Below are 24165 nucleotides of genomic sequence, written 5' to 3'. Positions count from 1 at the left end.
CATCCTGTAAAGCCTTACAGCGCAGCGACGAAAAATGGCAGACTGTAAAGATCAAGATCCCACCTTGGTACTGTCTTGCTATTGGCTTCCTGTCTGTAATGCAGCGTAAATCGTCAGTAAAGAAAGCTAAGTTATTTTCTTTTATGTGATTTATTCCTCTGTATCACTATGAGAAGGATATCGCCTTTTAATACCATATCTATATAGTTTTCGGTTACTTAAAACACCGCAATTAAAAAAGAACTTATTCCAAGTAGGGAGCTAGCGACCCCTATCAAAAACACCATGTTTTGCAACCATATAGAGCAAGACAAGGAGCACCAAGACTCTAAAGACTTGGACCTTTGTCCTTTTGCAAAGATATCAGGAGCGCCACACACCCTTTTCCAGTTGACCTTATAACCCCCCATGATCTCCCATTCCGTCTACTGACTTCACAGGAAGAATCACCAGAGACATGAATGTCACAGCCTAAGTAAGTAAATCTCTCAACACTTTCTCCACAGACAGACACACTGCTGATGGCTGTGCCCAAGAGTTCATTAAAAGGCCTGGATCTTGGTTTGTATCCAGGACACTCGCAAGCCAAGACACTCAGGGTCACCTCGCTGATGGAATGGTCTTTATGGATGATCCTGCAGTTCTGAGCCGCTGGGCTGGCTACCTTGAGCATCTTTTTAAAGCTGATTCTCCAGCTAGGATGTTGGATATCTCTGGATCCACGGTTCTTGAGGCTGATCCTCCAATTAGCTGTGAACCACCTAATCTCACTGATATAGTACAGGTGGTAAACCAGCTGAGGGAAGGGAAGGCTGCAGGGACCTGTAGTATCTGGGGTGAACTTCTCCAGGCTGGTGGTAAGGCTGACCTCCTGGCATTACAAGCAATCTTTGCTTCCATTTGGGAGACTGGTGTCATCCCAACTGATTGGAAAATGGGATATGTCATCCCTATCTGGAAAGAGAAGGGTGGTTGCCTGGATTGCAGCAACTACAGGAGGATAACACTGCTGTTGGTATTGGGAAATGTCCTTGCTAAGGTCGACCTCAATAAGGTCGTGATCAGTTGCTCACCTACCATCGACTGCAGAAGTCTGGTTTTACACCTAAGTAGTCTACCATCAACTGCATCCTGGCACTGAGGGTTCTCATGGAGCGCAAATGCTAATAATGGCAGAGTTTCTTTGCAACCTTTGTCAATTTTTGTAAAGCATTCAAAAAAATCATTCTGTACACTGGTACTGTGACTGCTGTGCAGCGTGGAGGCAGAACCTCTAGGTTTTTCTAAGTTGATTCTGGAGTTCGTCTGGGGTGTCTTCTTGCTCCTACTCTGTTCAATGCTTGCATGGACTGGTTGTTGGGCAAGGTCATTGGGTATCTGCTGGCGAAGAAAGATTCAATGATCTTGACTTTCCAGACGATGTGGAGATTTTTGCAGAGTCAATGGAGGCTCTGATCCAGGTTCTAGAAAGACTGAGCGAAGAGTAAAGACGGTCTCCAGAATTATTATTTTTTTTTTTTTTGCTACAATAGACTCACTGACAACCCAGTTTTACACTGCAGCCCCATGAATCTCTTTATACAAAAGTCACTGCCTTTAGTCACTCCTAGATATTCTAACAAAAGTGATAAATCTTGTAAGATGAAAAAGATGGCTGAATGATATTTTTAGTGATTTGCACCTGCATATTGAGGTTATATATTGAAGATATTATGCCTTGTATAAGAAATCTTTTTTTTAATAACACATTGGCAGAAGGAGCGGCACAAGAGCATTCCAAAATATTTGGAAGGGGAACGTCCAGCCTATTATTTGATATTTTTAGTATATACTGTGACTCATTCAAAGAATGCTATTAATCAGGCTGATCTCAGATGATGATGACCTGACCTACTGAGAAGAGGTGCAGTGCCAAACAGAATGTGGCACAGTTAATAAATTGTTTCTCAATAAAAAGGACTCAGTAGTCAATTTCAGGAGGCACAGGAATTGACCTGGTGCCACTCACCTTAAACAGAGAGAGAAAGTAGAAAGAGTCCCTTTCCTGTAAATTATCAGGAACTTCTCTCATGGAGGATATCTTGTGGGTGACCAATACTACATTACAGGTCAAAAATGCACAATAGTAAATGTATTCTTTCAGAACATTAAAGAAATTTAATATGTATGGGCAGATGCTGATGTCCTATCAATGGTTCATAAAGAGTGCCCTCATTTATTCTGTGACGGAGTGGATCTCCAGTTGCACTACGGCAAATAAAAGGGCCCTTCAAAGGGCTATAAACACTGCACAAAAGATCAGAGGAAACCCAGCTTCCTACAGTGGAAGTTATCTACCATTCCTGTTGTCTCCACATGGCTACTAATATAGCTAAAGACTAGCCCCAGTAACCAACTGTTCACTCCGTTGCCTTCCAGCAGGCATTACACGATTCTGTACACCTGCACCTCCAGGCTCGAAGACAGTTTTCACCAAAGGGATATTACTGAACTAAATTCAGCACTAAACAAGAAGGATTCATCAAGAAGTCTTCAGTTCAACCGTCTTCATATATTTAATAATTTAATCTTTATGTGGACTGTTTTAATAAACAGGCCATGTTTGCGTTTATACTTATATTTATTTTAATGCAGTTTAAAAGTTATATTATTCTATTTATATGGTTAGCACAGGCAATGTAACGCTTATACTTCTTTATCTATGTTTAAATTTAGGTTATACTTGTTAGTATTCAATACTACACTATCCACACCAAAAAAAAAAATACAAAAGAGTTGAGCTACAACATTAGTTTTCTGATGTGCAGGACCTTCATTCTTTACTTAAAAATATAAAAACTTGCTGAAAACTTAAAAATAGAACAACGCAAAAAAATAAAACAAATCAGATTAATTATAAACTGAGAAGTGTCAGTCAGTCAGTATATCTTTCAGCTTGGTAAATTGGTTAATTTTTCATCTGTTCCTAGTTTTCCAATACAGTAGTAGTCAGCAGAGGTGAGGTGAACAATCTTGATTCCATCATAGATTCTGCTCCTTCTTTTGATTTAAAATATTTAAAATGTCACTAGGCCAGCACTTTTTCCATGTAAAGATCATAGCTAAATTACATCATTTTTTTTAATCACGCAGCTGCCAAGATCCTAATACATGATTTTGTGACATCATGACTGGACTAATGTCATGCTTTAAAGTGACCATTTTCAGAACTATCAGATGTTGATACATTTGTAGAAACAATTCCACCATAACGAAGAACAAATAAAACAACAGATAAACCAAACTTTTCCACTGCTGCCTGCAGCAATAAAGGCTATGTGTAGCATATTGATTAGCACAAGCAAGCAACAATTTCACTGTCCTCTGTACATATAATAACAATGACCCAAAAAAATTGTTGTTAAATAGACTTCAATTGGGTATCAAACATTTTAATGCTGTTACATAAAGTAATTAAAAACTAGGTACAAGTCTGTGCCAACAACTCAGAACATTATCTATAATTTATGCTTAAGTCAAAGAAAATATTTAGAAAAAAATGATTGGGTTTGCACAAGACTTATGAAACATTTACTTTGAACGTTCAAGTTTAATTTTTAGTTATTTTTTTCTTAAGGTCCACAGGGGAAAAAATCTTCATTACTTTACATACTGTATATTCCAAAGAACAACTGTTATGGTTAATGCTCTGCTTATTATAATTGTACAGTATTTTGTTCTTGAAAATACAACCTTGTTTTTTGAGAGTTTTTGGTTTATTTATTTGTTTATTTTAGTCAAATAAACAAATAGCTCCAAACATTTTGTTTACATAATACATAAGCAATAAAACTTCTTTTCCTAGTTTGCTAATAATCAACATTGTCAGGTAATAGTCAAATATCAGATCCACAACAGTGAGCAGGAATGACTGTTTTGTTCCATCTCTTCTGGTTCATTGTTTTTTAGAACATATATAAAAATGTAGTTTTAACCTTTAAAAAAGTTATAAATTGCCTTGCACTGGACTACATTAGTAATATCCTACAGCACTATAGTTATGTGCTGTTGTATCTAACTAAATAAACAAGCATGCAGTAAGTTGGGAATTGTAGCAGTAAAGTGGGGAAACATCTGAAGGTATAAGTGATTTTTTCTCTGTTATATAGCTCTCTTCCCCCAGCAACATGTAATGCAGAAGAGTACATTTTGATATCCGAAGTTCAGTAGCAAGTAGTTGTGTTATGATGTAAAAATGGTGAATGGTGTAAACAAAAGAGAGGAAAACCAAGATTTTCGGAACATGCCATCCATCATCCATTACCACAGCTCAACATTTCAACAAATTTCAGGAATCTCAACACCACCCCTCCCCCATAAATCCATGACCATTGGTCTAGGCAAGCCCCCACAGCTGAGCTGTGGCTCTCTAGACAAAGAATCAGACATAAAAGAGCATGACAGCACAAAAATGCTTATGAAAAGATTTTTGGAACTAATCTAAGTTTAATGGCTAGTCTCCTTTCTTATTCAGGATATAGAAAAACAGAACTATAAGGAGATAAAATTGTAAGTACTTTAGCTAACTATTTACATACATACATACAACAATATAAAGACATAATTACCTAAAGTCTCAGGTAGAAAGCAAAGTCCGCTTGCAAATAGCTTCACAAACTCTACATTGGTACAGTTGGGAAGCCCTACTTCAATCTATGGGCAACACAAGCCAGTTCTATGTACTTACTCAAATAAAGTTCAGATATAGCATCCATGAGATAAACAACTGTCAAAATGCTCCAGCTAGGGCATGAAGCAAAACTAGAACAAGTTTTTTAAGCAAAAAATAATGCATTGACCAACTGATCAGGAGATAGCAGATAAAACAGATGAAACATGGGTGGAAGTGTATACTGTAGACCAAGATGTTTTTTCTTAAAAGGATGAGATGTTGAAAAGGTAGAAATGTAACTTCTGTGTACTTTAGTATACATGCTATCCACATGACTGAGAATTATCTTTAAATTAATATTTCGTAGAAAAGCCTAGACCAGAACAGAAGGCTTAGACATTTGGTACAGTCATTCAACAGTATATTTTTTATGTCAGCAATAAAACATATTGACTACTAAAAAAAAAAAATAAAATACATACATACACACATACATATTCATATATATATATATATATATATATATATATATATATATATAAATATATAAGGGTGGCTATTTTGAAGAAACTAGAATATAAAACATGTTTTCAGTTATTTCACCTTTTTTTGTTAAGTATATAACTCTACATGTGTTCATTCATAGTTTTCATGTCTTCAGTGAGAATCTACCAATGTAAATGGTCATGAAAATAAAGAAAACACATTGAATGAGGAGGGTTGTCCAAACTTTTGGCCTGTACTGTACATACACATATATACATATATCTATACACACATATATACATATACATACATGTACACACACACAGACACATCCATCCATTATCCAACCCGCTATATCCCAACTACTGGGTCACGGGGGGTCTGCTGGAGCCAATCCCGGCAAACACAGGGTGCAAGGAAGGAAACAAACCCCAGGCAGGGCGCCAGCCCACCGCAGATATACATACACACACACACACACACATATATTATATATATAACACATATATAATATATGTATATTATATATAATATAAATATATATTATATATAATATGCAACATTTTGCAGTATTTTCTCTTGATTATTATGCAGTAAGGTGGGATAACATTCAGCAGTGTTGCCTCACAGAACAAGAAACCTACTGTAGATTCAATTCATCCCCAAAGCCACGTCCAAGAACAGTTTGCACATTCTGCGCATTTTCAGATGACATTTCCCACATCATTACACAAACATGCCCTATGCAAAAAAGATTGCATTAAAAACATGCGGTGGATATACATTGTTTAACTGCTTCCATGCATAAGCTGCTGGTACATATATGAAACATTTCGCCTGCATATTCAAACACTGGCTTTTTACCTGCTTCAGTGTGACCGTTAAAGGATACAAGTCTAAACAGGTTGTAAATAGCCTAAGATGCAAATAAAACATCCTCTTTATGATGTAGATTTTTTATCTGCAAAAAAGCCTTAACATCAAGGCTAAAATTAGCATTAACTAACCAACATGGCACATGAATTGAAACACGTGTGTAGAAGTGTTTTGAAAATAGGTAGTGACTGGCTACATTCTTACTGGATAATTTCTTTTTAGTGAAATACTTTCCCCATACGGAAAATGGATGTAGCACCCATGTATTGAACACTGAAATGTGTGCAGGGTTACTGCTTTCACTCTATCTTCTAACCCAAGCATTACGGCACAGGATGCGCTCTTTAGCCGCGGCTTCTGCTGTAGCTTCTGCTAACTTAAATGGGGTATGAGAACTGGGCAGCGTTGTTTCCTCTACTCCCCATCCTGAGGAAAGACAACTGTCGAAAGTACAAACATAAGAATACCGGAACTTTGCTTGTTCTAAAATGCTTCCGAATGAACCGCTTCGCTTATGACGTGCATACAATCACACAAGAGTTTGTTGACTAAGCTTTATAAACCAAACTCTTTACTATTATAGTTTACTGCCTCAACGGATGGATAGTGGCGTGCATTAGAACGGCTATAGATACATTATTAGCTGCATATTATGCTAATATTCATCCGCAAGAGGCGCACATTATTCAAATCAATAATGTCTTAACATTGCATTTCCGGTCCGCTTAAAATAAACGATTAGGAACACCTGCCCCGTAGTATCGCACACAAATTCCAAGCAGTGCAGCAAGGATGGCCACTTACTCCATATCAGGTATAAATAATTGTTCGCTCCGGTTTCGCGACTATTTTCGGGCTCCGCCGTCTTCTGATCTTTGCGATGTTTGTGAATGAAACGACTGGTAAAGGCGTCGAACATCTGCATTGCCGAGCTAGTACTCCCCGAGCCATGTACCTCCTTCAACTCTGCCATTTGCACCCGCACATTAAACTTCAAGCTCAACTGGTGAAGAAACGTAAACTACAACCTTAACTTGTACGCTACTCGATGCAGTGTTCAAACGCAGCTTCCTGTTTGCAGCTTCACTTGTCTTGTGTGGTTTACCACTGTTCTAGCTGAGTCCATTTCCGGAGTGATAAAAATTAAAGAAAGAAAAAAACGTATACATATGAGTTAAAATGTATGTTTCTTTCAGTTTTATATGGCCAGAATAAAATGTCCAGACAGGTAAAAATAAATGCACAGTTGTCTTGGTACAGCTGCAGTTTGCAATCTTATTTAGAATCATCCATTGATTAACAAGTTACAATTTTATAAGAAGCCAGTACATTTGCACTATAAACGGGATACCCAAGCATTTGGTCATTTAATATGTTCATTTGTGCTCTAAATACAGTATTTTTAAAGAACAAATTTCTTTGATAGTATCTACTATAAGAATGCACGCATGTGAATACCAACATAAAATAGTGATGAAATTAAAACTTCACTCTGGGATAATCATAAAGATTGTTCCCCCAATGTGATACTATCATGCAGACCCCCTCACTCAGAACAGAAAAGAGGCTAAGGTGTACAAAACAGCGGATGTATTAAATTAACACAATATAGTAATGCATAAAAACAAAAAACACACACACAAAATACTAAATAAAATAGACAACACTGCAAAACTCAAATGGGCCCAACTTTAAAAACTATGGATCTGTTTGTCAGATGAAGTGACTTGTCCACTTGCATGCAGAGCAGCACCAACCACTTATTTTCTTTCTCCAATCCCGAAACCTCCCAACTGTGGCCTCATTTCTTCTTTTCACCAATTAAGTATTTACCCCAATTTACCTACTAACTGCACACTACATAAGTGTCTGGCTGTGAGGAAGCTTTACTCCCATTCCAGGATTACTTTCAGTGATGAAGAGGCCCCAGTTCTGACTCCTCTGTCACCTTAAAAGTGCTACTTTTACAGTGCATTGCTCCTAATGTGTGTCCTCATAAAAAGGCAATGTGGTCCATGCACAAGCAGCCTGGGACAGTGTATTGTCTTCTGTCAGCTTTGACCCTTTTCTTTTAATGTATTTAGTCTCCCCTTTCTCAAGTTGGGCATTCATGTCAGAGAACATTCACAGATTCTGTCTAGTCTGCATATCAACAGTACAGGTTAAATAGATTTTAATGAACTGTAAAGTCAAATGCCGCTTGTACATTTTAGTAAAACAGAAAATTCATGTACACCTAGATATTAGATGGATTTTGGATACATTAATCCAAGTGACAAAGGGAGCCTTACTCAGCTGCAGATTTACTGTTCATGCCATATCATGATCTTATAAACATCTCCTATCTTCATGAGTCAGATTCTTTTCAACATTTCCTGGAAGACTGCTGTGAAAATTCTACCCTGCCTAGAAAGAGAATTATGTGCTTATACACATTTTTTGCAGTTGCATTTATGGATATTTAATTTTCCTTTCTTTTCACTTTTGCACTGTATAGATAGGATAAAGAAAGATATTAATTAAAAAGAACTTTGAATTTAGTACTTTTTTCAAGAATAGTGAAAGAGGGCCCTTACATTTAGCACACTGTTTTGCACAGCAATGCATGCATGGGAAAAGGAACGTGTCAAACAGTATGCAAGTATTAAACCAAATGAACAACTTCTTTAATAGGTTTGATCACAGTAACCCACTCTCACCTCAAAGTACTGCATCCTCCAACCATCCTTCTGCTGATACCAGCATAGGTGAGACATCCCCACCCACAATTACAGCAGCCCATGTGAGCAGAGAGCTGAAAAGACTTCGTGCCAGCAAAGCAGCGGGTCCAGATGGTGTATCGCCACGACTGCTGAAGGCATGTGTGTTGGAACTGGGGAGTCCTCTACAGCGCATCTTCAACCTGAGCCTGGAACAGGGGAGAGTCCCAAGGCTTTGGAAAACATCTTGTATCACCCCTGTCCCTGTCCACTGCATCCACTGAACAGTGTCATCTCCAGGCAGAGGAGTAGCTTCAGTGACAGACTTTTGTCACTGTCCTGCTCCACTGACAGACTGAGGAGATCGTTCCTCCCTCACACTATGCGACTCTTCAATTCCACCCGGGGGAGTAAATGCTAGCATTAATTTTATTTTTATTTTTTTCATTTTTTCATTTCTATTACTATTTAATTTAATATTGTTTCTTTGTGTCAGTGTACTGCTGCTGGATTGTGTGAATTTCCCCTTGGGATTAATAAAGTATCTATCTATCTAATAAAAATAAGGTCATGTAAATATAATATATAGATATTTTATGTCATGTGCAAATATAAGTTAATTAATTTCAAAGGAACAAAAACATAACTGAAAATTTATTTGCAAAAATTATGTTTTGAATTTGTACACATTCATTATTAGAAAAATCAAGATTGATATACTGTACATTTTTTCCAGTTAATTGAGACTTTAGGCAATAAAGCTGTACCTTTGCTGCAGGGTGGTGGTCCTGCATTGCCCCAAGGTAGGCAGGCAGAAAGAAAGCACAAAAATCAAGTTTTTTAAATGACCATAATTAACATCTTGAAACCACTATAAAATTTAAAGTCACATTTTAAGATTCTACTGTACACTATTGTAATTAAGATCACCAATATAGCAATTAAATCTGCATATTGTTAAAGCCATTCAATCTCTTTCTCATCATACATCTTATTATTAGTTTTAAATAACTTATTTCACAAATGTTATTGTCAAATGACAATAAACCCTCGTTTTTAGTTATTTACTTTTTTTTTTATTTTCCAGATTTCTCTTACAGTCTGTTGCATGGCTGCACTCGGGCCCTAATTTGGGATCCTGAGTGGTAATACTCTCCTACTAAAAAATGCAATGAGATGACAATTGGCTAAGAAGTAATAAGTCATTCCACCTCAGTCCACACTGCTGACTCAAGGAACTTCACATTACTTTACAATATATAACTTGTGAAGATACATTTTCTGTACTTTGACTAAGGACAGACATTTTCACTTTGAATGTGACTGGGATATATCTGATACTGCAGCAGTAACACTGCAAATTGTATGAAACCATATTTGCTTGTCAGCTTGGTGGGCCTTCTTAAAAGTGTTTGTATGTTGCTTCCTGATTGCTTGTATGTACTCCTAGGGTTTGCTTTTACTGTTTATTACGACAAAAATTGCTTAATGTGACTATGCATGGGGGTGTGTCTTCTGATGGACAATAATCACTTCTTGAGATGGTACCCACATTGCACAAGTATGTCACTTCACCTGCCTGTGGACAAACTGTAAAAACAAAAGAACCGTAACCAAAGCTTGCAAATGTTGTAAGATGCCTTGAATTAATATTATTAGTCGACTGATGTCTTAAGTCATTGGAGCGACTTTTGAACATGGTATATACAATTGTGCATGCGTAAAACATTATTGTGTTAGATTAATGTTTGCTTTTCAAATTGACTTGGCTTTTGTTGATGGTCATTGCAAACACAATTGTACAGGAAACTGCATTCTGTTCAGATGAAACGGGTAATCATTAGGACTAATGTGAAATTAGAGTATAGATTATTATGATTATTAGGTGTCTACAATTTTTGAATTTGTTTACATCGTTCACTAAAGTATTATTTTTGCTGTTTTTTGTCAGTTGTATGTGGTACCCCTTTAAAGTCTGTAAGATGTGAATGTATGTTAAGAATTTCAGAGAGCAGAGGTGTGAGAGAATCCCAGTTCAAACTAAGGAGACAAAAATGTAAATGTAAACCACTTCGGAGAGAAGAGATGGGGGTAGGGTTGCTAACCATCTGTAAATTTACTGACGATCTGCAAAAAATATGTAAAATTGAAGTCTGTTTATAATTGCATAAATACATTTGACTGTGTGTTTGAAAAATCTGTTAAAGTAGGCAACGCTACAAATGGACACAGTTGGTCATTTGTCCTGTATGTGTCTGTCAACTAAATATCAGAACATCTCATACAAAACCAAGATGCAAGTGTATATGTTTACTGCTTACATTATAACAAATCTGAACAAAACGAGATACGATGAACAAAGCCAAAGACCATCAACCACAAAGTCCAGTATTACTGTTCACAAACATTTTGGGCTAAAGAACTACAGTCTATGCAGATAACGAAAACTGTAAAAATGCATATTGTTTGTGGCGCAAAAAGACTTTTTCAGATGCTTTTGGTAGTGTTACAGATGTATATATTCATAATAGTACCATGAAGCATGGTGGTACTGGTAAAACTAATGGACACGGTAGAGGACTACAGCGAGTGTAAAAGTTTTTGTACATGTTGCTTTTAAATGGTGTCAGTAAAGAAATGTGTATGTCAGTAAGAACTGTCCGAGTTTCAGAAGTGTTGTCAGGAAAAAGCAAAATGTAAGGGGGTCCCCTTTCAGTTCATTGATAATTGGGCTGATGTCTTATGCTGCAGCAACCTAAAGTATAGCACAAAGATGTCTGTTAGAAATGCACAACCTGTGTTTTAACTAAATTTCATCAGCAAACTTGCTGTACTCACAAACACGGAGAATACATGAACCGCATGAAGACAGAAACATGGCATTGGGATTGGGTGATGAGAGAAATTGAAATAAGTTGCTAAAATAGTTCTAAACTTGGTTTTGTATGGGCTGCTGCACTTGCACTTAGCTTTGTCATTACAATTTAAGTAAACTCCTGTGCTTTAAAATCTGGCAAATTCAAGGCACAGCTGTTTAATCTTCATTGAATATTTAGCACATGGAAAAATAACAGTAAGTTGGTCAGAGATTGCATCGCAAACAGGAAAATGGGCAAATAATCCTGCTGTAGTTGCAACTTCAACAGTCTCATTTTAATTGGAATGCCTTAACATTATTAGTCCTCTCTGTGATTATCTGGTTGCATCCATGAAGTCCTGCATTCAGATTATTGAGATATTCAATTTCTTCACAGCAGAACACATGATTAAACAGCTAGGCTTCCTTTGACAGCTCTTCAAAAATCATCATCTTTGTTCAACATGAAAAGTGCAATTTCATCCTGCACATTTAAAAATATTTTCAACTCTGTACACCAACACAGGGAAAGCACATCTGTGTGATAAGGCAGGGACGTGTGGTTAGTATCAAATAATTCTTTTAAAAACACTTGGAACACAACTTTTGCTCCAGACTTTGGTCTTGTCGCATCTGGACTATTGCAACTCTCTCCTGGCAGGAGTACCCACATGTGCTATCAAGCCACTGCAGATGATCCAGAATGCAGTGGTCCATCTTGTATTTAACCAGCCGAGATGGGCACATCTCACTCCTCCCTTCAGGTCACTACATTGTCTCCCTGTAGCAGCATGTATTAAGTTCAAATCCCTGACGCTGGCCTACAGAGTAATCAATGGGTCAGGACCCGAGTATATGGAGACACTAGTGAAGTGCTATACCCCTACTCTCCCATTCAGGTCTGCCAGGGAAGACGATCCTCTGTATAGTATCAGGTTTCAAAACAGATTCTTTTCCTGTGTTTTTCCTAGTTGGTGGAACAGGCTTGCCCACCTTCATCCGAACTACTGGCTGCCTCAATGTATTTAAGAAGCAATTGAAGACCCATCTGTTCTGCAAATATTAAAACTGAAAACAGAGGAAAAAAATCTTTGCTTTGCGATGTTTTATATTGTCAGTTTATTTGTTGTTCAAGTTTAATTTCAATATTAATTGTAATCTATGACTGTAAATTATTAGTTATTACATCTCTTCACTTGGGGCAATCAACTTTTGTCATCTGACCTATTACACTTGCTGAACAAACAGGCCCTAATGTTACTCGATTGTACAAGGTGAGCCAAAATGAAGTACTACATTTCTCAAGGTCACTGCACGAGGTAGAGGCAGCAGAGTGGGTTGGGGTGGGGGTCCTTTGATAGGTAATTCCTTTGTAGTTTTCTGTCGGCAACATGCCTTGGTCAGGTGCTTACTGTGCTTTCACTTTCAAAGCAATCTTCAAAAACAACAAATCCATCATCACTACACAATGCGCCTTCTGAATGCACTTCAGCATTCCTCCTAACAGTGATGTCCCAAATCGGAAAACAATTCTTCAGTGGGTGACTAAATTTAAACAGATGGGTACAACATTGTGCAGAAAATTTCCAGGCCATCCTCTAACTGTACGAACGCCTGAAAACATCCAAGATGTAAGGGTATCAGTTTTGCATGAAGACCTTAATTTCCATCCATACAAAATGATGGTAGTGCAGGAACTCATTGAGAGAGAATAGAAGAGCTGTAGAGAATACACGAACATTCTGCAAACCATTCATTCGGATGCCTTTGTCATGTGCAGCAACAAGGCACATTTCCATTTAAATGGTTGTGTAAATAAGTAAAACTTGAAACCAACCCTCATGAACTTCATTAGAAAGCCCTACACAGTGAGCATGTTACAGTTTGGTGTGCCGTTGCAGAATTTGGCATTGCAGGCCCTTACTTTTTTGAGAAGCGGGGAGCAACGGTCATCATCACTGCAAAACATTACAATGAAATGCTAGAGAACTTTTTGCACCCCCAACTAGAAGAAATGGATGTGGTGGATGCCTGGTTTCAACAGGATGGAAGAACAACTCATGTGGCGCAGAGATCCATGCAAGTTTTTCGGGGAAGTTGGTCTCACTGCGAGATGATGTCGGGCGGCCTACAAGTTCGCCTGATCTCGCTCTGTGCGATTTCTTCTTGTGGGGCTGTCTCCGATGAACTCAAAACCTTGAAGCCCTCAAGGACCATATTTGCCATGAAAATCACTGCTGTTCCCCTTGAAATGGCCGAATGAGTCATGCGAGCATTCAGAAATCGTCTCAAAGAGTATATCGCTAATGATGGCGACCACCTTGAAGACATCGTTTTTAAAATACAATGAAAAAAATCTATTTTGTATACCTTTTCTTGTGTCATAGTAAAAATTTATTTTATTATGTATCGTTTTTGTAGAACAAACTTTGAAATGTGACACCACTTTTTGGCTCAACCTGTATTTATCTTTTTTGTAAGTCACTCTAAATAAAGCATCTGCCAAGCGAATAAATGCAAATGTAAACTCTTGGTGGCAAGACCACATTCCCTAATGAAATTCAGTTTTTGTAACTACATCTATGACGGGATCCTCTTGGTGAATAATGCAATGATATATATATTTTTTTTAAGTGCTGCTGCACATTTCTTTTGCTATAATTCCTGCTTTGCCTAAGAAGCCCAGTTCTCTCACCACATATTATAAGTGCACTGTACGTTCTAAGCTCAAGTAATCTGTTCCATGGCAAGTTACTTTTATCTATAAGCTTTTTAATAAGCAGTAATATTTCTGGTAGTAGTGCCACATTCAAAGGTTTCACCTCATGAATGAAACTGATTATCAGAGAAGTGTCAGTTACATTTATATTTTTAATCACCACAACAGAAATGACAATGAATTTTTATGCATAACGTACAGTAATTATTCTTCTCTATTGCTTGTAATTCAGGTACTCTATGGCAAGGCTTTACCTGTTTGAGAGTACTAATCCTTTTAGAAGAGAACATGCCTGAAAACTATGAGCATACGCAGTTTTTAAAAACTACCCTGTGGAAAAAGTCTGGATGTTTCAGCTGTCTTCTCAGCAGTAATGAAACTCACATTTACTGCTGCAGCTTTGAGTCTTTGCACTGTAAGCATTTGGTAACATAGGGCTTTCTTAAGTTCAACTGTAGTTCACATGTGCTTATGACTTAAATCACCAAATTCAGCCTGATGCTTCATTTTATAATGACAACACAAGTTATATTCCTTTACTACCACCAAAAAAAAAAAAAAAATTACTATTTTTGGACATTGAAGTTGATTAGCTTGCTATCAAGCTGCCAAAGAAAAGAAATCAGAAAAACCTTAAAATAACATCACTGCCTAAAGTAAGGTTCGAGCAGCTGTTGATGCATGTGTGAATTTCTAGCTAAAGCTAGATACTAGATTTTAGGAGAAATTAACCATCATTACCATATGTGGTATGTTTTAAGTGCTTTCAAGGGCCTGCAGTGGCCTAAAAACCTTGAGTTTGACAACCATGGCTTATCAGTAAATAAATGAAGACTATAAAAAAATGTACAAACTAACAATGCAAATACAGTGATCCCTCGCTATATCACGCTTCGACTTTCGCGGCTTCACTCAATCGTGATTTTTTTCTCATACACGCTTACGTCACTACGCATGTGCTTTCTGAGAACTTTTATCTAAGCCCTACGATGGCTCCTAAACGTGCTGCTTTTTCTAAGCCTTCTGACAATAAAACTAAGCACCGGAGGAAGATGCTTACTATCCAGAAGAAGGTGAAACTCTTGGATATGATTAAAGATGGCAATACCCTACAAAAGCCTCCTCACGCATATGAAAAGACTGCGCCAGCAACTGCCTATCAAGATGTTCTTCAGCCGCGCACCCAGACACCCACTGCCTACTCCTAGTACTTCTTCACTGAAGGCAACAACGCACCTGCTGAAGATACTGCACCACCTCTGAAGACTCTCCTACTGAGGGCGTGCCTTCATAGGTTAGTGGTGGTGTACAATTAAATGTACAGTACAATAATCTGTACAGTACAATAATCTACTAGATAAAAGCGTTCGGGATTGTCCTTTCGTCCCGTGAGTGCAAAGCGTAGCTATATTTCGCTTATTACAGACTTACTACTTACGGCTTGAGGTATGAAGCGAGTTCTGGTGCTGTCACCGTTACCTTGCTTTTGTGGGCGATGTGCTGGAAAAATAGACAAAATTATGTCTCTGGAAATAATTAATGTTGATGGAGTACAAATGCCTCACTACGTAGTAAAAATCAGGGGAGATGGTGCTTGTTTATTCTCATCTATAGCTTATTTAGTGCATGAAACTCCATCTTTAGCGGTACAGATTCGGGCTGACATTGTACGACTATGGACAGGCACTTGAGGGGATAAAAAAAAAACGTAGGTTTTCGGGAGATGTTATGAATGGGCACTTTGATGTTCTCATTCCCTACACTTACATGCCTGATGTACACATGGAGCGCACAAAAATTGAGGATAAAAGTCGGTCGCCATAAAAGGCGAGTGCGCCTAGTAATATGATATTTGTAATGTCTAATATGTCTTATTTTCTCTTATTTTGTCTAATATATTGTGTAATACAAGTGGTGACTAAAGGGTGTTATTTCATGTCTAGAGGGCTCTAATAATGTTAAAAAAACGTATTTAGAAGGTCATAAACAGGTTTTCTATACTCTAACTGCGAAAATATTCGATTTATAAATAAAGAATCCTACTTCGCGAAAATTCATTTATCACGGTAGAGTCTGGAACGGATTAACCGTGATAAACGAGGGTTCACTGTATTTTTATACTATTCTTTGCCTGGACTAGAGATGTAACATTAAATTGTGTACTTACTACTTAATGCCAAGTAAACTGCACAAAAACTGGTTAAAAAAATATACTGCTCAGAAAAAGTGATATTTTAAGTGATTATGCTTTTCAAATGATATGCATATATTTTCTTAACATTCAGTGCACCAGAGGAAAATAAACTTTTAACTTTTCAGTTTACAGGCAGTCCCCGGGTTAAGTATAAGATAGGGACTGTAGGTTTGTACTTAAGTTGAATTTGTATGCAAGTCGGAACAGGTACATTATTTTAATAAATGCTATTGTTGACCAACTATAACCAAGTGCTCTGCCAATGAATGATGGATTTTCACCTCTCTTTGACCTTTATATTATTTCTACTTTATTTTCAATTGTGATGGTTTTTCTGTTCTTTACTATATCACCAGCACTTGCATCAGATTTATGTTTCAGAGACATACTTGAAGGGTGAAGACAAAAAGTTAAGACGAGCTCTTCTGCACAGCACTGTACACGCTATCACAGCAGGAAGGCACCTGTCGTCAACACGTCTGATGTACAGACAAGAGACAACTTCCTGCTATGTGCATAACAATACAAGCAGGCTTGCTATTGATAATTAATGGGGGCGGCAAGGGGCACTTCACCACCTGCCCACCACACAGTCACCTCCACTACAGTATGCTGCCTGCCGCGTCTGCCCACCGAGAACGAACATGGTGCAGCCAAAGGCGGCTAGTGAATCGCTCACCACTGCCCTCATTCAACAGGCAGCCACCCGAGGCACACTACAATGCTATCCCCTGCCACCCCGTTCACCCTCAATGACCTCTGTTAAGCTACACCCGGGTCACTGCTTGCAGCATCACCAGCTGCCCACCGAGAACGAACGGGGCAGCCGTTTATGGTGGGTGGGCAGTGAACCCCCCCCCCACTCCTGCACACGAGCAATAGCTGTGGCCCACCAGAGACTATGGACCATGGGTCATCGATTGCCGCTGGGAGCTGCCCGAGGGATACTACACTGTGCGAGCAGCAAAATCGCTCCCCTCCAGCCTCTGTCCGCCCACTGCTTGCAGTGTCCCCAGGTCGAAGATGACGGAGCGGCAGTTACTGAGCCGCATGCGTCACAGCTGCGGCCCTGTTCATAAGTCATAGGTCGGATGTCCATAACTTGGGGACTACCTGTATTTATGAATTCCTTTTTTCTATATGTTAAGAATATTATGGCAAGTAAAAATAATAATGTAAAGATACTACATTTTGCATAATCTTTCCAATTACTTTACGATAACTGAATAAATTCAGTTTTTACTATTAATATGCAGACCAAAGATTTAAAGACTTCAATTAAAACCATATCAAACTATGCAGTTATGGTGCACATTGGATAGCATGGTTCCAGGAAACTGGTTTCAAATCCCACTTCAGACACCCTCTGCATTGAGTCTGAATGATCTCCTTGTGTTCATTCCAGTATTTTTCCAGAAGACATAGGTTTCCTTCCATATCACAAAGATATGCAGCTGCCTGGCAACTCTAAACTGGCTTTGTAAAAGTTTGAGGGACTGTGCAAATTACTTTGTTCTGCAAAAGACTGGTGCTAGTTTCAGGGCTGGTTCCTGCATTATATCCAATACTACTAATGAATTTAATTAAGCAGGTTCTACTGTCTGTATGAACAGACATACAGAAAGTTACAAAGTTAATTTATTAACACACAAAGTTAATTACCTAGCTCTTTAGTGAGACCATAAAAACACAGTTGGGGCAGAAATGTATTATTTCTGCATGTAAACCTTTTTTGATAAGGAATCTACAATACGTCACAAGGATACAATACAATCACACAAACAGGAACATGGTATTGTCTTTTTATAAACTAGATTCAAGTTTACAAAAATTGTTGGTATGTAATTTTTCAGATGCAAGTTTTTTCAGAAAAGGGATTAAATGCAAAGAATAAAAGGGATATGCAATTCTCTGCTGTCATCTTGTGGACAAAGTAGAGTAGCACAAAATCTTCCTTATTTCCAACAAAACAGCAAAAAAAGCAAATGTACAGGAGATGTTTTTCTTCAGTTTGTTCATAACTGCTAAAATGAGGTCTTCAGACTACTTTAAAATAAAATTGTCAGCATATTGAGGAGGCAAGTCTAAAAGAATATTATTTAAAAAAAAAAGATTTCTGATGATACAGCATATTCCATGCATCTATCCACCCACTATTATCAAACTTGTTTATCCCTGCTGCATCAGGTGTTAGAAAGGAATCCGTCTGGACAGAGTGCTTGTCTATATAATGTGTTCTCACTATTTCTTCAAAATGTAGATGCAAAAAACATTCCTAAATACACTTATTCCAATTTTGGGTCATGTGGAATGTGTATTCTAGGCAATGAGGGATATATAATGGAGGGGTGCAGATCCTAGCCCAGCAGCCCTGGACAAAATGCTACTGCATCACAAGCACAACTTGCATGCATCCCCACACATCTTGGAATCACTAATTCACCTAACCAGAACCACTTTTATTTGCCAGTATTTAATGTACAGGAATTTAAATTAGCAGTTTTGATGCTGCTTATAACAGAACACAACATCACATACAACTAACAAATATAATAAACAATATAATAACATATTATAAGCAGTTTCAGAATAGTGCAATTATAAAGAAATTGTGCAAATTATTCACAAATTAAAGGCTGCATGCCTTTAGGGATATTAGAGAAAAACCTGGGGTACCTTGAAGAAAATTCTTGCAGATGCAGGAAGAACATGCGGACTCTGCAAGTACAACGAGACAGCAGAGGACCAAAACCCAGAACACTGCAACGTGTAAGGTAACCGCACTCCCCAACATGCCACCCCTGCCCTATATATAATACTGTACATACTTCTGGAGACAACCGTGAGTGAATTTTGCTTAAAACAGAGTGGGAACAATTAGAGAGAGAAAAAAAAAAACAATTAGATGTGCCATTTCAAAACCAGTCCAATACCTCATTAAGGCAGTGTATAAAGTAATTTGTGTTGATTTTGAACTGCAGAGTGCAATGTTGCTCTCATTAACCTGATCGGGCAGACAGCAAGCTTCGGATTATGATAAACTGTACTCAGCTAAAACGTCTTCAAAAAGACCCTAGTTAAATACATGATTATGTGCTGTGTGTTCTGAGAGCATATTACACGTGTTAAAACATAAGCATACCCTGTTGCAACCAAAAATATTACTGCAATATCAGATTATACATTGGCATTCCAAGATATCAGTAGACTCGCAGAGGAAATAAACAATACATTGTCACAGGCATGGAGTGTACTCTCTATTCAGTTACTATGACAGTGTACGGGTAAATGTAAGGTTGGAAGAATTGGCAGCTATGTTTGTGAAATTAAGAATTGCAAAATATACATCTGAAGTAAATAACGTGTTACACCCCATCAAAATGTGGTGAAAAGGACAGTTGATAATGAAGAGTCACAGGAGATGCTGAATTCAGTACCCAAAACACCTGTATCAATTAATCTTCCCCATTAATCTGTTTAATGACACTAGTAAAAGAAAAAACAAGGCTACACAACATCCACCTTCTTACTGCACATCTAAACAAATAACTAACAGAAGTTAACATTACTGACTAATTGGAAGTACAAACAAGTCATGCCAGAATATAGTCGCAATATTTTAACACGTATTATATTATTAAATGTATTTATTCATATTTTTTTAATCCTTTATTTGCTGTTATTGCGCCATGCGGTGATGCAATATTCAAAATGACAGAAAGATACCATAGCTGACAGAAGTACTTCTGAAAACACATGGCGCCAAGTAGCTGAAGTGGTCTAAGTGTGTTGTCTGTCCATCTGTCTGTCTCTTCTATCATAGAACACATTACAACATACAAATTAATCAGTAAGCATCAATTACATTGTACTACTGAGATCCTGGATTCATAACAGCAATTTTAGCTTTTTATTTTCTCTCAACGTCAAGTATTTTGTAGAGTTTCTTTTGCTCCATCCCTGAAACCCCAGGGGATTAAAGTGCTCAGCCTGGATTAATTGGGGCCCGGTGTTTTAGGAAAAAGCCCTACGGTCATATACTTTGCAGCAGCAGATTTTGCTGCTGATCATTTCATTTGAAAATGTGTGTCTAGCCCCACAAGTCTACCCCTGCCCAATATTTAAAATAGCACAGACAAAGTTATATTTTCAGTATATTTCAATTTTTTTTCCATATTTATTTTTAGGTTTGCTCTGTTCTAGAGATGGACTGGCCCACCACAAATGGTCAAAAACCAACCATCCTTACATGTCTGTAAATGTATGTACTTAAAATCCCCTACTGATTTGTATTCAATCAAATACAGTATATTGACTGTCATAAAAGCACAGTCTGGGTAAATGCTGGACTGTCCCTCGGCTGCATCACACTCTTCTGCAGAATTCTATCGTTGTTTTGTCATCTCGCCTTTCAACAGCTAGGCTGTGTTGCTCTACAGATACTGCACTCAGCTGAACTTTGAAAACAAATTTAGAATGACTGAAGGTCTAACACACATACAAACTTAGGCTACAGTTCTGTAGTTGTAACTAAGGTTTTAAAGTTTAAACTAAGAAATAAAATTAGACAATTATTTTAGCTATGATATCAATTTGTTTGACATCAGACGCTGACATTGTGTTCCAAAACTTGCAATATAGCGTTCTCCACTGAAGTTACTATTGGTTTTAAAAACTTTGGAACTTAGAACTGTTCTGGTATTACTGAATGAGCAGACCACATTGCTTTTATCATTCTGATGACCCTGGTGCTCCGGACTGTCTCACCCAATGTCTATCTTGTATTTCTGAGTGAATGATTTTAGTCAGTTAGATTACTGTAGTGCACTCCTAACTTGTCTACCTAAGACATCAATAAGTTGCAGTTAGTCCAGAATGTAGCAGCAAGAATATTTCAGAGTGCGTATCCCCCTACATTTGAAGTTGTAACCTTCTTCCAATAGTGGTCTGTTTATTATTCCAAGAGCCAAGCTAAAAAGGAGTGGTGAAGCAGCCTTCTGCTGTTATGCACCAAAAATTTGGAATACTTTGCCAAAACAGTTACAGTGGGTTAACACTGTAGCTCATAAAAAATTCTGAAAAACTCAATGTTTTAATTTGTTCTTCTCATAAATACAATTTAGTTCTTCCTTTAATAAACAAATATACACAGAATTATAACACTCTTCAATGAATCTGTACTTTTCCACTTTTCATTAAATTTTACGTTTCTGTTTTCTCTTCTGGTTCTTCTGTAATGGAGTTCTGCACCACCACCTGATCAAAGTCCTGTGCAACCATCCCACCTGCGATCTCTGAATGAAAGCGGATACACTGTTATGCTACAAAACCCACTGCATTTAATCCTCAGGAGGAAAAAAAACCAAAACAAAACAAAACACTACTTAAGAAAATTCATGTTAGGCACAATGCCCAGTGGGCGTTGGGTGGTCTTACAGATTTTTGTTTTTTTTTCCCTGTCCACCTTGGCCAAATGATCCCATCATCAGGCTATCATTTAGAAACTTTAAAAGAAAATCTATATTTAAGAACTCTGTTTCTCTTAATTATCTATCTTTAGTAAGTGAGCATTATTTTTTCTATACTACCGATGTTTTTTTTTTTCTTATGTCATTTTGTTTTTCTTTGCATGTAATTTACTTGTAGCTATGTTGTTGCTGTTGGCTTGCCCACCATTGTAAATAGTAATTGTTAACAGGCAGCCTACCTTACCACTTCTACACTTTTCTTACTCTAAGGTAATCCATATTAATCAGTCATTTTCTCATATGTTAATAATCCTTGTGGGCATGATTTTATTTTTTTTTTTCAGATCTTCCTTTATCTTTTTTGAAAGGATTGTCTCCATATCTTTTCTCATGTTTCTCAAACTATACATTCTGTTATAAAAAATAATCCCATGAACTTTACAGTACATTCCTTTATAATTTTAGTTTTAAGATGACTATTTGTTTCATTTTTGATTTGCTTATGAAGCTTTGTTACAGCATAATGGCCACTCTTCCTTTCATGTAGAAAAGCAAGATTTGAAAGGCACGTGCCTTGCCACATCAGCCAACTCATCCATCTGACAAGGAATAAAATGCCAAGCCACAAGTGAGTTCGACAGTGCAATCAGCATTTGAAAATGAAAAAGCTACTCTCTCTTTTTGGACATAAACCAGTCATGTTAATACCAACAAAATCTATCCAACAAAAAAACTGAACTGGGTTGTGATAGTTGAATAAGTTAGATGTCAAACTTAAAATTCTCACATTGTGAAACAGTGACGTCCAGAGTAATGGAAAGGTGACAGGAGATGCTTAAAATGTTCCACTTAGCTTTGAATATACACATTTGATTTTAAAATCCAGGGATAAATATTGCAAGTGTAAATGTTTTTATTTCTCCACCTATCAATCTTTATGCATTAACTTTACGTTGAATTTTGGGCCTATGGACTGCAACCAATACAGTTAGTATTTGTGGTAGGCCTTTTAGAAATTACAGAAATAATTTAATTTAGTTATCCTGTTTAAAACTCTCAAGTTTTAAACCCAATCCATCCGTCGACTTGCCCTCCAAGTAGTCTTTGCAATTCAGGGTTTGAGAGATGCAGAGACCAACTTGGCAAAAGTGGGCACAAGATGGGGGGCACAAACTCATGACATGTTGTCAATATACTGCTAGGTTTCCTGATATGCTAATTTACCTTAATCTACACAGCAAGTCTTTAGAATTTTGAAGGAAAACTGCATATTCCAAATGTATAACTTAGGGGAACATGCAGAATGCATGCTGTGTACAGCTCTAACACCATCATTAAGTTTGCTGACAACACAACAGTGGTGGGTTTCATCAGAAACGGGTATGTGTCAGCTTATAGAATGGAAATACAACAATTAGCGGACAGGTGTAAATGCAATAACCTGCCTCTTAACATGTACAAGGAGAAAGACAGAATTGTTGATTTCAGAAAAAATCATTGCGGTCCACATCCCACTGCATCTCAAGGGCTCTGTGGTTGAACTGGTCAGAAGGAACAAATTCCTTGGTGTGTATCTGGCAGCTGATCTTACTTGGACAATTAATACCACATCCATAGCCAAGAAGGCACAGCAGCAATTTTACTTTCTTTTTGGCTACTCAGGAAGGTAAGACTACCTCCCCAGATTCTCACCACATTTTACAGTTCCATTATCAAGACTGTTATGATCAGAAGCATCACAGTCTGGTTTGGGAACTGCAGTATCTCTGACTGCAAGGTCCTATGACGAATAGTTCACACAGCAGAAAAGATCATTAGGACCTCTCTGCTCTTCATTAAAGGCATTTTTATTAAGTCTTTGTTCTGCCAAGCCTACAGCTTTGTGGAGAACTGCTCCCACACTTCTCATGATCTCTATGTCTCATTTCTATCTGGCAGAAGGTACTGTAGCACCCAAACCAATTGTGCCAGGTTCTGCAACAGCTTGTACCCCCTTTGGTGTCCGGACTCTGAACTCTGTGCTGCCTTCCTTCCCTCAGGGCTGCTCCTAGTACTTTATTAAAATGCAGTATATTTGTTACTACTGCTGTTTTTATTATTAGTTTTTGTGAGCTGCCAGGCAAGAGGAAAAAGTAAGGTCTATGAGAAGGTTTATGGATGTGGTGAGAGAGGATATGTAGGTGATGGGTGTAACAGAGCAAGTTGCAGAGGACAG

General features: G+C 37.7%; 1 protein-coding gene across 3 annotated transcripts in view; it reads right to left on the bottom strand.

Moving 5' to 3' along the window:
- prkacba (protein kinase, cAMP-dependent, catalytic, beta a) overlaps nucleotides 1-24165 on the bottom strand; it is a 124191-nt gene that overhangs the window by 49377 nt on the left and 50649 nt on the right. The window contains exon 1 of one of the 3 annotated variants that reach the window (XM_039735456.1): nucleotides 6818-7074. The exons of the other annotated variants lie outside the window; for them this stretch is intronic. Within the exon in view, the coding sequence (XP_039591390.1) occupies nucleotides 6818-6986 (169 nt within the window). The 5' untranslated portion in view covers nucleotides 6987-7074. Of the gene's footprint in view, nucleotides 1-6817; nucleotides 7075-24165 lie in introns of those variants that run through there. 3 annotated transcript variants of the gene reach the window in all.

The sequence above is a fragment of the Polypterus senegalus genome, chromosome 14 (genome assembly GCF_016835505.1).
Source record: "Polypterus senegalus isolate Bchr_013 chromosome 14, ASM1683550v1, whole genome shotgun sequence".
Classification (NCBI taxonomy): domain Eukaryota; kingdom Metazoa; phylum Chordata; class Cladistia; order Polypteriformes; family Polypteridae; genus Polypterus; species Polypterus senegalus.
This window is presented reverse-complemented; position numbering and strand designations above follow the sequence as displayed.